The sequence below is a fragment of the Canis lupus genome, chromosome 20 (genome assembly GCF_011100685.1).
Source record: "Canis lupus familiaris isolate Mischka breed German Shepherd chromosome 20, alternate assembly UU_Cfam_GSD_1.0, whole genome shotgun sequence".
In the NCBI taxonomy this organism is placed as follows: Eukaryota; Metazoa; Chordata; class Mammalia; order Carnivora; family Canidae; genus Canis; species Canis lupus.
In genome coordinates, this window is record NC_049241.1 from 4,295,264 (window position 1) to 4,309,257 (window position 13,994).

Genomic DNA, 13,994 nt, shown 5'->3' on the forward strand with positions numbered 1-13,994 from the left:
TGTTAATATTTATAGTTATAGAACTTACTGAGAACAAAAACAATGCAAGCAGAACAATATTCTGCTAAGAAGCATGACTGATAAGCTGCACCAGCCTGCATCACAAAATAAGAAAACAGACAGAAAACACTGCATCTGTGGGTAGCTGGTGCCAATCACTGTGATTCTGAGTCACGGCTTCCATCTTACTTTCACTTGCTCTCACAGAAACTGCCTGCCATGTTATGAGCTGCCCTAAGCAGGGGCCTACATGGCCAGGAATTGAGGGAGGACTCTGGCAGACAGGCAGTGAGGAACTGAAGCCCTCAGCCCAACCACCCACAAGCAACTGAATTTTGCCCCAAACTACCTGAGTGATTTTGGAGGTCTGTCAAGCCTTGAGATGATCACAACCCTGGCTGACACCTCAACCACAGCCTCATGAGACTGAGCCATGGGACCCAGGTAAGTTGTACCCAGACCCCTGACCAACAGAAGCTGTGAGATAATAAATGTTTGTTTCAAGCTGCTAAGTTTTAAAGTAATTTTTTACATGGCAATAGGTAACTAATACACCAGGGACAAATGAGGTATTGCTACATCCTGGCCTAAATTTGTCCTGCAGTTGCCTTGGGCTAGTTATCTAACCTGCAAGGGCTGCAGGTCCTTATCTTCAAGATGGGAAGAGCCTTCCCCACCTCACAAATTAACAGCAGTATCTGTATGAAGGATCTGCTCATTGACAAAACCAGCTGGCTTGCTAGGAATTCAACACAGAAAATTTTAACAGACTCAAACCAGCTTACCAGTATCTTCAAGGAAGAATTTCAGGGAGATTTCCATATTTCTATTTCCTTATCAAAAACATTTTTAATTAGTAAAAACAAAGGACACATTCAACATCAGGTAAAAATCATGTTTTCCTTTAATTGACTATTTAATTCACACCGCTTCTCTTAGCTGCTACTTTGGTAACAATTAGGTCCCCACCTCTCAAGAACATTGCATCTGAACAGACACAGAACCAGTGTGAACACAGGCCCCAAACCAGGGCTTTTGGAATAACACAAACAGCAAAACCAGCCTTTCTCTTCACTCAGAAAGGGATTATGAGTCAGAGGGTCTAAAGCTCCAATTTCCAAACACAGAAAACATGGGAGCTCAACGTAAAAATTAAAACCAAAATGTATCCGAAATGAAATATAGTACCTCCTCATATACTCAAGGTCAAGATGGTTCTTGAGAAATAAGTATCTGAGCATCTGGCCTCTTGTATTAGGAATGGCCCCAGTCCAGCATTTTTAAAGGAAGATGGTTTTGTTTCTATTTCATTTCCCAAAGGGGTATAAAAATCTACTAAAAGGGATATAATCAATCAGAATAAATCAGCTCACTCACAAGACACTCTCAGATAATGATTTTTGGTTGCTGAGTATAGTCAGCACATTATTTTCAAAGTGGCAAAATTCAGGGTAATCTGAGAATTCAAAAGTGACAGCTACATTTGCTGATAGGTTTATGTGAGACACACATACATTTTTTTCCAGTGTATATGTCAAAGGACCAAGATCCCTGATCATCAAAATAAGTTATTTTGTACATTATATAGTGCACAGAACAACAGAGGGAAAGACACTTTCTCGGAGAATGACCAAAAGGCATTTTGCAAAAGGTTCTTATCACTCTGAAGCAGTAGGACTGGAGCCCAGTGCCTTCTGGCCTTTATTAGCTTGACCCCTCCTCTTCTTTGGTTGTAGTGGCCTCAGTGGCAGCTGTCTCTTCTAAACGTTCTGCTGGCTTCTTCTCCTCTTCCTCCTCTTCGTCCTCCTGGGGATAGAGGTCGGGATATTTCTGCATGCATTCCTGCATGGCCCGGAACTGGTCTACACAGTCTGACCCCTTGACATCCTCTGTGCTATAGTGGAAGCAGGAAAAGGCTGACTTGAACTGTTCCCCACAGGGGCCACTGGCCATTCCCCCAAGGCACGGGCAGTTCCAGTTAATGTCTCCATTTGGCAGGATCAATCCTAGAACAGGAACATGGGCAAGGAAAATGTGAGACAGGCTCTTAAAGATTTCTGAAAAAGCAAAACCAAGTCCAGTCCTCAAAAGCTACTTGGGAGGTACAGAACAGTAGGAACTGCTGCCTGGTACACCCTTCCCTGTGAATCTACAATTCGACTTGGATTGGGTTCAAATGCTTGGTGCAAATGCAGCATCCTTTGGCTTGGCTGGAGAGAAGCCATCATTGGCAACTTTCTCCATCACTATATATTCTCAGTAGCCTCCCGGTGCGATGGCTGTGGCTGTGCTCCAGAGCTAAACACTGGAAACCACTTAATCCAAAGAAGAAGCCATCATTGGGTTGGTTAACAAGAAGCCTTTTCAAAGCCCCAACACATTGAGCTAGGTATTGATCTTCTTTTGTTCTCTGCTCCGCTCCCGTTCAAATGATCAGGACCAGACCACCCCGTCAAGCCCCTCTGGCTCTACAACCATCCTCAGAAGCTCAGCTCAGTGTGAGGACTGGCAAAGAGGAGTCTAAGCCTTCTGCACCAACAGGAAGATGTCCAAGACATGTTGTGTAAGGACAAAGCTAGTGGCATACCAGATGATGTGGTTCTAGTCTCATAACAGTGAAAATCTAGAGGGATGTTAACCATATGAACCAAACTGCTAAACAGCACATGTGTATCAGGGTGGGGTGCACCTACAGACTATCAGTTGCAATATTCTATAGGCCCCCCTACGTTTGAATTCTACCCTTTCTTGTCTTTGAACCTTATTCACATCTAAATAGTATTTCCTGGGGGCACCCCAGGTGGCTCAGCGGTTTAGCGCCTGCCTTCAGCCCAGGGCGTAATCCTGGAGACCTGGGATGGAGTCCCACGTCGGGCTCCCTGCATGGAGCCTGCTTCTCCCCCTGCCTATGTCTCTCTCTCTCTCTCTGTGTCTCTCATGCATAAATAACTAAAATCTTAAAAAAAAAAAAAAAAAAAATATTTCCTGGTTTTCCAAAATGCTTTCAAGATGATGGCTTCATTTCCTTTTGTAATAGACAGGGAAATAGGATTCATATAGAAGTTTCTTACCTGCTTTTACAGGACCGAGGGTACTCTGTTAAGACTCTAAAATGCCCAGTGAAATTACACAGGTTTTCACTTCAACCAAGTACTAAGGCATGGCACTCTGAGTTAGTGTCCAAAGTCCTTGGCCTAAGCTGAACCCTGCCTCTTCATTCTAGCTCAGAAAACTTCAATGATCAACAGATCTGTGGCTGCAGTTCCTTACTGATAAAATGGGCTAACAGTGGGCATCTCAGTGGGTAGCACATCCCCAGCAGGCAATTCACCACTAGACCATCAGCAGCTGCAGGGCACGTACTCAAGTACCAAACTACTTGTGGTAAAACACGTAGTCTTTTTGACAACCTTCTTCAATATGTACTACAAATCGCAGTTTGCACATGAAATTTTTATCGTGTGATGGAGTCTAGTCAGGACTACAGCCAGGGCCCAAAGGATTCCCAGAGCCCAAGCTATCTCCCCCACATCTTACCACCTCTCCCTACGCAGGCCAGCATGGTACAGGTACATCTGTACACCTCAGAGATATTATGGGTTAGGTCACAGACACCACAATAAAGCCAGTATCACATAAAGCATATCAAATTACTTTCTTGGTTTCCTGGTGCATAGGAAAGCTATGTTTGTACCACAGTGTAGTGTATTCGGTGCATAATAGCATTATGTCTAAAAAACACTGTACATACATTAAATGAAAATGCTTTATTGCTAAAGAATGCTAACCATAATCTGAGCTTTCAATGAATTGTAAATTTTTGCTCGTGGAGAGTCTTGCCTGGATGTTGATGGCTGCTGACTGATCAGGGTGGTAGTTGCGGCAATTTCTTAAAATAAGACGACAATGAAATTTGCTGCATCGACAAACTCTTCCTTTCATGTAGCATGTGACGCTGTTTGATAGCATTTTACCCCCCAGCAGAACTTCTTTTAAACTGAAATCAATCTGCTTTATCAACTATTCTAAGTCTTTAGTTGTCATTTCAACCATCTACATAGCATCTCCACCATATGTGGACACCTAAAGAAACCACCTTCTTTGTTAATCAGAAGCAACTTTTCACCTGATAAAGTTTCTTTTTTTTTTAATTGAAATATAATGAACATACAGTGCTATATTTCTTTTCAGGTGTACAATATATATAATTCTATACCCTTCTCAATGTCATCAGGGTAAGTATACTCTTAATCCTTTTCACCTGTTTCACTCCATCCCCAGAAGTCATCAGTTAAAGCATGATCATGAGATCGAAGCAGTTCAGTCATGTCTTCAGGATCTACTTTTTTTTTTTAAGATTTTATTTGAGAGAGAGAGTGTGAGAGAGAGCATGAGCAGGGGGGAGGGGGGAGGGAGAAGCAGATTCCCTGCTGAGCAGGGAGCCTGATGTAGGACTCGATCCTGGGACTCTAGGACCATGACCTGAGCTGAAGGCATGGACTGAGCTCCCAGGCTCCACTTCTAATCTCCAGTTCTCTTGCTATTTCCTCCACATCTGCAGTTACTTCTTCCCCTGAAGTGCTGAACCTCTTTAAGTCCTCCATGAGGCTTGGAATCTGCTTCTTCCAAGTTCCTGTTCATGTTGATATTTTGACCTCTTCCCATGCATGAATCACCAATGTTCTTAATGGCATCTAGAATGGTGAATCCTTTCCAAAAAGATTTTCAATTGATTTCACCCAGATCCATCAGAGGAATCACTATCTATGGCCCCTATAGCCTTATGAAATGTATTTCTTAAAACAGTAAGACTTGAAATCAAAGTGACTCTTTGACCCCTGGGCTGCAGAATGGATGTTGTGGTAGCAGGCATGAAAACAACATTCATCTTGTACATCTCCACCAATGTTCTTAGGTGACCAGGTGCATTGTCAGTGAGAAGTAATATTTTAAAAGGAATCTTTTTTTTCTTTTTTTTCTGAGCAGTAAGTCTTAATACTGGGCTTAAAATATTCAGCAAACCATGTTGTAATAGAAGTGCTGTCTTCCAGGGTTTGTTGTTCCATTTATAGAGCACAGGCAGAGGAGATTTAGCATAATTCTTAAGGGCCCTGGGATTTTTGGAATAGCGAGCACTGGCTTCAACTTCAAGTCTGCATTAGCCGCTAATAAGAGTGCCCATCCTTTGAAGCTTTGTTTTTTTTTTCCTTTGAAGCTTTGAAGCCAGGCACTGACTTCTCTTCTGTAGCTATGAAAGCCCCAGATGGCATCTTCTTCCAACAGAAGGCTGTTTCATCTACGTCGAAAATCTGTTTAGTGAAGCCACCTTCATTAATGATCTCAGCTAGATCTTCTGGATGACTTGCTGTAGCTTCTGTATCAGCACCTGCTGCTTCACTTTGCACTTTCATGTTACAGAGACGGTTTCTTCCTTAACCCTCAGCAACCACCTCTGCTAGCTTCACATTTCTCTTCTGCAGCTTGCTCACCTGTCTCAGTCTTCACGCAATTAAAGAGTTAGGGCCTTGCCTCCATTAGGCTCTGGCTTAACGGAATGTTGTGGCTGGTGTGATCCTCCCTCCAGACCACTAAAACCTTCTTCCTATCAGCAATGAGGCTGTTTCACTTTCTTATCATGTGCTCACTGGAGTAGCACTTTTAATTTCTTTCACAAACTTTTCCTTTGCATTCAAGACTTGACTAACTGGTATAAGAGGCCGAACTTTCGGTCTATCCTGGCTCCTGACATGCCTTCCTCACTAAGCTCAATCACTTCTAACTTTTGATGTGATGTGACAAGCTGCACAACCTCCCCTCTCAAACACTTAGAGGCCACTATCAGTTATTAAGTGGCCTAATAATACTGCCATGTCAGGGAATGGGGAGACCCGAGAAGAGAGAGAGACAAGGAAGAGCCAGTCGGTAGAAAAGTCAGAACATATATTGATTAAACCATAACATTAATTGATTAAATTCCCCATCTTACACGGTTTGTGGTACCCAGAACTGCAATAGATCATCAATCAGTTAGTCCATGGCTGGGAAGGACACCTGAGAGCCCAACATTGGCCAGGACAAAATGGGAAAGGAATTTTGGGCATTCTCCCCAGGAAGGGTCTGTGGGTCCCCAGGAGGCCTGTGTCACTTACCATGCTCTTCATACGGATCGTTGGGATCATCAGCCACCAGCTCTGCATTGCTCGGAGTTTCATGGTCCTCTTTGGTCACAAATATGATTCGATCCTTCCCTAGTATTTGGAGAATAGAGGGAAGAAACATCTCACTCAAGAGCAGCCAAGCTGCCCCAAACCCAAAAAAAAAGCCACACAAACCAAGTTTTAAGACTGTCCTATGCAAAACCCCAAAGCGAGGGGACCATCAAACTGCCCTCCCTGAGCTGCATCACTGAGTCTGTGTGATGGTCTAGCAGCCACTTCTACTCCGTGCCTGCAACCAAAACAGTAAATCCACCAAGGTCATGGTGAGGAAGAAGATGCCATATGCACCCTCCAGGTAGGAGATGAAATGCCTGATCTAATGAAACGCAGCTGCTTGTAGTCCACAGATTTGATTACTCTGGTGCAACAACTTTTTCCCTCTTCCCATCAAGAAAGGGGCAGTCCCATCTCAGAACGCCCATGGCATTCCAACTGTCCCCATTATGTCCCATCAACCCATGAAGGCCGCATCAACCTATCGTGTCTCCTATCCTCCCCAGGCCCAGCAGGGAGCTGCAAGCTTGCCAGCCTTCAGACAACTCTAATGGAATGAAGATGACTTGTGAGGGCCTTCGGAGTACCTGCCACTGGGCACCCCACCCCGCTCCACTAGGGCTCAAATGAATGTGGGTGGGGAAAGGGTGGAAGGTTTAGGAAAAATGCATGCAGGGAAAGACTTGTCTCTAGCCCCCCATGGGCTTACCCACACCATTCGAATGCACACAAAGTCTGAAGAGAGAGAGCTTTGACAAGAGGAGACGGCAGTGATGTGGGTGCCCGGCCAGCATCCCCTCGCAGCCCACTTGGCTGATGTAGTCACTGAAGTGTGTCCAAGAAGGTGCCGGGTGGGAGATTATAACCGGCCTCTGAAAGGCCCAGGACACAGGTAGCCCCACAATTAAGCACCCACAAGACTCCCTCTGGCCTCTTGGCCCCTAATCATGGCCAAAAAGAAGGGGTCACTATGGTGGAGAATGCTGTGGCCATTCCCCATGTCCCATGAGGCCTGGGGCTGTTTCCCAACTCGTGGAATGACTGGGGGAGGAGAGATCATTTCATGAAGTGCTGATGTTATCCACTTCTATGACAATCTGCAGTCTGTTATTTTTTAGAACAATCACCAAACCTAAACATAACAGGCTGAGCGGCAGGGTCAGCAGGAGGCCCTGCAAGGAGTAGCATCGCGAAGCCAGCGCTTCATGTGAACCCTGTGAACCGATCAGGCCAGAGCCCCTGGCCCTATGTGCCTGGCTGCTCGGGGGTCCTGAGCCTCCTGAGTGGTGGGAGCCAACTGCATGCTGTGTGAGGAGCGTCTCCTCATGGGAGGCTATGTGGGACACAGGAACGGGAATCAGTGTTGACTGAACTGGGATGGGTGTGATCCATGGCTTTTTATACATCAGAAAACCAGCCCGGAGTGGTTACTCAAAATCAACCAGCCGGCAATGGCAAGGCAATGGCAAGGCAGCCGCTCTCTCCCCTGCACCTTACAGCTGTCCACATTACTTTACCTTCCTAGAGCCAGTAGCCATCAGCTAACTACACAGCAGGAATCTGTCTGATATTCCTGTTGTGGTTGGAGCACTTTGTCTTCAGCACCCTACACACTCTGCATGTCATCAGTTTCCCCTGTGTCCCTGGAAGGCAGACTGGGGCCAGCATGTCCGCTAGCTCCTGCCATCCCATCACTAGCCTGAGAGGAGCCAGGAGGAGCCCCATTTTATAGGGGTGAGCCTAAGGCCCTAGGAAGTAATGTGCCTGAGCTCACACCAGTCTGGAATTTGAACCCAGCTCTGTGTGTCTCCAAAGGCCATGCTGTGGGGATCCTTTACCTAGGCCCACCATGTCCCCTACCTCAAGACACACAAGCATAAAAACAACAGGTGACACAGGGTCCTGAACATGATTCAGACACTGTCCTGAAAGCTTTGTGTGTTTAGGGCAGGAATAAATGTTTTGTACAGTAAAGCCCCAAGAAGCTTAGAATCAAGAGAATGTTTGCCGAGTGAATAAATGGGAGCTTTCTTCTAGGCTACTGGGTGCTCACCTGGGGAAAGGCAAGGACAAATTCAGTGACCCTATGACTACCCATTCTCATCCAGGAGATGTGGGACAACGGGACCTCATCTGGAATGGGATGGGAGACACCTGGCATTTAAGACTCCTCCAGGTCTCATCCAAACTGGCTGTTGGACAAGGCCTTTGTCAGTGGCCCAGAGTGATAGCTACAATGGGGGCAGATGCTGGGCCTGCAGAAGCATGGCTCTCAGAGCTGCTGGCATTTTCTCTCAGTATTGCAGCTGTTTTCCCTTCACATTTAGAAAAGTTCAGTCACATGTTTGTTAAGAGAGACCAAGGAAAAAGATGTGGGTCCACTCCACCGCACTGGGCTGGAATATTTAGGCAACAGGCGTGGGGAAAAGTACTGGAGCTAAAGCCAGAGCCACACTTCCAGAGACAACTGTTCAGGGGACAGAGGGAAGGCACCCTTCTATGCCTCCACAGGGTCTCCCTCACAGGGTAACAGACAGTTGAGGATGGCCAACCCTTGGCACGCTTGGGGACTGGGCCTCCAGCCCACCCGTGGTGCTGCCGTCCCATGAGCAGCTCCTGCCTGCGTGTCACATGGGAGCTCTCCCTCCATGCGCTCAGCTGTAGTCCTGTCCCTGACTGTGAACTCCTAGGATGGGTGCCTCAACTCCTCTACCCAGCCAAGGCCACACAACTGGGGAGTGCACAAGAGGAAGCAAGGGCCTGTCCACCTGCTGCTCACGTGAGAGCACCATAGGGCCCCCGTGGGTCTTTGACTGACGTTTGGTGGCCTCGTCGGCATTGTCATCACACAAGCAAAATGAGCTTCATCTGGAAATCCTTCAGATTGTAAGAGCCTCGAGAGCAAAGTACTGGGTCTTGCTGCTCCTCACCTCCTCCACCAGTCTTTTTACTTAGTGGATGTTTATTTAAACATTTTAAATAAAGTTGCACTTTATGGATACCTTTAGTTGATTATGGTGGCTTCACCTAAGTCTTACAGGCTTCACGGACAGAGATGAAGTGTGGGGAGAATGGGCCTGCTGAGCTCTGTCTGGCAGAAAAAGCAAGGATTCTGGGGATCCCTTGATGGCTCAGTGGTTTAGCGCCTGCCTTCGGCCCAGGGCGCGGTCCTGGAGTCCCGGGATCGAGTCCCACATCGGGCTCCCTGCATGGAGCCTGCTTCTCTCTCTGCCTATGTCTCTGCCTCTCTTTCTCTCTGTGTCTCTCATGAATAAATAAATAAAATCTTAAAAAAAAAAAAAAAAAGAAAAGAAAAGAAAAAGAAAGAAAAAGTAAGGATTCTGAGCCTCACTGACCAGCACTTTTCCTACCCTGGATGGATGTCTTGGTCTGTTCGGGCTGCTATACCAAAATACCACCACTGAGGTAGTTTATAAACAGAAAGTTATTGCTCACAGCTTTGGAGGCTGCAAGTCTAAAATCAAGGCCCCAGCCTGGTCACCTTCTGACAAGGGCCCCTTCCTGGGTCACAGCAGCTGCCTTCTTGTTGTGTCCTCACAGGGTGGAAGGGGCTAGAGGTCTCTCCAGAGCCTCTTTTATGAGGGTATTCATCCCATATATGAAAGCTCCATCCTCAGTCCCTAAGCACCTCTCAAAGGCCCCACCTACTAATACTACCACCCTTGGAGGTCTGAATTTCAACCTATGAAATTGGGGGGACACATTCATACCCTAAAACTGGGGGAAAGAAGGTCCCCCAGGTGATCTATGGTTTCTGGGCAGGGATTTATCTTTGCATCCCTAATCCTGGTATCCAGATGGTGCTGTTTGTTACATGGACAAATAATAAGGGCTAGAAACCATCTGTAGAAAGAACAGAAGCACAGCTCTGAGCCTGAGACAGAAGTCCAGTTTTGGGAGGTCTGGCTCAGTGGCATCAATACCACAGAGCTTTAGGCCTGGGGTTCAAATATGGACTTAAGCACATAACAGGCTGTGATCTCAAGCACCTTCTTGTGGCCTCAGGAAACAGGTCCCCCAGCAGCTCAGCCTCTTCCTCCCATGGTCAGGGCAAGAACCACAAGACTTTGCTTAAACAAAAGAGGTGAAGTGAGTTTCTGCTCTCACCTGAAATTCCACTCAAAAGACAGTAATTTTTTAAATGGCATTAAATGACAAGGATAGAATGGCCACAAAAAGAGATAATCACAGACTAGAAAGGTCAGTAAAGTTTGAGAAGTGGGCAAGCTGAGAGCAGAGTGCTCTCTGATCTAACAAAGCTGAGCCCAAAGTCACATGGAGGGGAAGTCGGCTAGAAGAAAATCCATTGTCACCCCCGGACCCTGGTAAGAGTCAGGAATCAGGGGCCGAAGCGCCCACTCTGAAAGCAGGACTTAAGGGTGAGGCTGAAAATAGGAAGACTGATTGAACAGCTAGATACCAAGACACCTCCAATTCAGTAGTTTTTCCCATCCTTGACTCCTTTCTCTCAACCTCCATCTTCCAATCTGGTTGGCACTCTACCTTCAAATACAGGCAGAAAAATCTGCATCCCTCACCTCTAAGAGGCCATCTCCCACCACTTACTCCCTCCATTCCCACGCCCCCTTGCTTTTACTAGACACATAGGTGCACACCTACTCTAGGCCTGGGCCTAGGCTGTCCTCACTTCTGGAAGCACTCTCCAGATATCTTCACAACCACTCTCTCCCTGCCTTCATACCTCCTGCTCACATGCCGCCTTCTCTGACTGCTCCCCATCTCCCTTGGCCTGTTTTTTTCCTCCAGTGCTTTTCCTCACCTGATGTTTTACCATATATTTGCTTACCCCTGTCACCCCTATGGAAGTATCAGCTCTTCCTGGGCATGGATTTGTCTCTTCCATTCACTGAAGTATCCCCAGAGCTTAGAACAGTGCCCAGAACATGGTGGGTAATCAAAATGTGTTGAACAAATAAATGTAGAACGGAGAAACCAAACTGAAGACCTCAGCAAAGAACAGGAAGACAGAATCATTACTACCATTCAGTAGATTACAGCAAAACAACCTTGGATGGGTGGTCTCATTGCTCCCAGAAAGGGGAACGGAATACACGGAATCTTTACATGTCAAAATCTTCAGCAGATCCAACCCGGAAAGAGTGCCCATCTCTTCCCCAATGCTAAGAAGCAGATCATGTCATCTGTGCTCACCAGCACCTGCTCAGAGGCTGGCACATCACCGGGGCTCAATAAATGTTTGCTGAGGAACTGGAGAAAGCAGACAGCAATAGAGAAGAGGAAACAAAAAGAAGGACTGGTGTAGCACTGATACTGAAAAGTGTGGGTGGTCTCAGGCCAGGGAGAAAGGAAGAGTCCACACTATGGAACACCTTGGAAGCCAAAGCTTTTAACCCGAAAGCTGGAGGGTGGGGGGTGGGGACCCTTGAAGTAAATTTGCACAGGCAAGTGACTGATTCAGAACTCAGAATGAAGAGCCAGCCGTGGGAATAGCTGAAGGACAGAGGTATCAGGCAAAGTACAACCAAGATGCAAGTGTGGCTCAGCAATGATGGGGTAGTTAGAAATCAGGCTGGAGAGGCACCTGGGTGGTTCAGGTGGTTAAGGTTCTGCCTTGGCTCACGTCATGATCTCGGGGTCCTGGGATGGAGCCCATGCATTGGGCTTCCTGCTTAGTGGGGAATCTGCCGCTCCCTCTCCATCTGCCGTTCCCCCTGCTTGTGCTCTCTCCCCCTCTCAAATAAATAAATAAAATCTTAAAAGAAATCAATCAATCAACCAACCAGTCAGGCTGGAGCCATATAAGGTAGGGGCTTTCAATTCTCATCCCCAAATTAGAGACAGATCTTTGACCCAGAAAAAGATAAAGATCCATGCTTTGGTGGCAGATGGAAACTACCTTTCCTTCCCAAAAAAACCTGACTCCTAGATATCCTTACAGGCAAGGAGAGGTCTTACTCATCTGCATAGCCTCATTATATCTAAAAAGCTCAAAATTATTTGCTAAATGAAGTAAATCAGAAACCCAGAGGAAAAAAAAAAAGAAAGAAAGAAAAAAGAAAAGAAACCCAGAGAAAGAAAATTTTAAAAAAAGAGGTCTACTAACAAAGTGGTGAGGGCAGAGAACTTTTGTTCATGGCACCACTATTTATCACTAAAAATAGTACTCAGGAGAGACATCAGTGAGTATTAGAAAAATATAGTATTATGGCTTTATGACCCCAGAAAGGAGTGGGTCCAAAAGCAGAATGAGGTACTGGGGAAAAAGCTTGACATTTTAGACTGAGCTGTTCTAACAGGATGTATGAAAGACCTTGGGTAGGTCATCTCCTCTGGTCTTCAGATCCCTGAAACAAACTAAGGGAACCAGACTGACTATTCACCAAAGAATTTCTGGGTGAGTTCCAACTCTCTGTGTAGCTTTACTTTCTCATGTGTCCACCATTCCTATCAACAGGCACAGCCAAGATGCCCGTGAGTGATCTGCTAAATGAATGAAGACCAACTTCTCATCTTACAAGACTGGAAACTGGGGCCTGGTTAGATGGCAGCTCAGGGACAGAAAGCTAGTTAGTGGCAGTGTGTGGGGAGGCCCTGGGACTCCTGGGTTCTTCAGCAGAGGTAGGAACAGATGAAGGAAACCGGAGAGAGGTGGGAGGAGATGGGCACTTTGCTGGAGAAGTGGAGGTGGTGGTGGAGGTGATAGAGGTGGTGGGAATGTTTGCTGGAGGTGGAGGTGGAGGTGGTAGAGGTGGAGGTGGTGGTGGAGATGGTGGAGGTGGTGGAGGTGGTGGTGGAGGAGGAGGTGGAGGAGGTGGTGGAGGTGGTAGTGGAGGAGGTGGAGGAGGAGGAGGAGGAGGTGGAGGTGGAGGTGGTGGAGGTGGAGGTGGTGGAGGTGGAGGTGGAGGTGGTGGAGGTGGAGGTGGTGGAGGTGGAGGTGGTGCTGTTCCAGCTGAGAGCTCCTGGAATCCAAGGGGCACCAGACTGGGCGGTGATCAGGACTGCGGCAGCTCGAACCCCAGCTCCAGGGCCGACGGGGTCCGGTGCCTCAGGCGTAGTAGGCGCTCGGTAGATGCACCCGTGGGTGGCACGTTGAGCACTCCTGTACAGCGCGTGCGGAGGAAAACGCGCGACGTGTGGTCAAAAGCGGTAGTAAAAACAATAAATCCCCAATTACAAGCCAGAGAAAGCGGGCTGAGCACTTCCCGTGCCCCCCCCAGTTTACAAGGCTCCCACGTGCCGATCCTACGGAGGTCCGGGTTCGAGGCTCAGAGTGACCTTGGACCAGCCTCATTCCTCCCGGTCTCCGTCCTCTCATTTGCAAGGCGGAGGTGGCGGCCCCACCGCCAGGCCCTCCCAAGGGTCCCGAAGAGGGGGCCCCGGGCCGCGCCTGCAGCCGCCCGCGCCCGCAATGGGGTCGCGGGACGCCGGGGCCTGCACGGCCGCGGGGGGGCAGCCCCGCATGTCCCCTGCAGGCCCTCGTAGGCCGGTCTCCATGGCAGCCCGACCTCCCTACCTTCCTGCCGGCAGTAGGCCATGGCTGCAGCCCCGGGGCTCAGACCTGGCGGCGGTAGCGGTGGTGGCGGCACAGGCGGCAGCGGGCTCACGCGGTGACCTCTTCTTAGGCAGGGCGGGCGGCGCCGAGGCCCACGCGGACCCGCCCCCTCCAGGCCTGCCCGCCGCGCGCCTGCCTCCGCGCCCTCCCAGCCCCAGCCCGGCCCCTCTCAGCCGGGAACTACATTCCCCAGGGATCCGCGCGCGGCTCGGGGCGCTGAGGCAGTA

At 48.1% G+C, this 13,994-nt stretch overlaps 1 protein-coding gene across 1 annotated transcript; it reads right to left on the bottom strand.

The window, feature by feature from the left end:
- Positions 1–881: 881 nt before the first annotated feature.
- CHCHD4 (coiled-coil-helix-coiled-coil-helix domain containing 4) lies at positions 882–13,924 on the bottom strand. Its single transcript, XM_038565535.1, has 3 exons — positions 13,729–13,924; positions 6,150–6,248; positions 882–2,006 (listed from the first exon to the last, which is right to left on the bottom strand). Exons 1-3 carry the CDS (start codon positions 13,748–13,750, stop codon positions 1,705–1,707), a joined length of 423 nt encoding a protein of 140 aa, XP_038421463.1. The 5' UTR covers positions 13,751–13,924; the 3' UTR covers positions 882–1,704.
- Between the last annotated feature and the right edge of the window lie 70 nt (positions 13,925–13,994).

Coding starts and splice junctions, on each gene's coding strand:
- CHCHD4 (XM_038565535.1), bottom strand. CDS start 13,750: ATGGCCTACTGCCGGCAGGAAG. Junction 6,249..13,728: donor GGCCTACTGCCGGCAGGAAG/GTAGGGAGGTCG, acceptor TCCAAATACTAG/GGAAGGATCGAATCATATTT. Junction 2,007..6,149: donor CGATCCGTATGAAGAGCATG/GTAAGTGACACA, acceptor TTCCTGTTCTAG/GATTGATCCTGCCAAATGGA.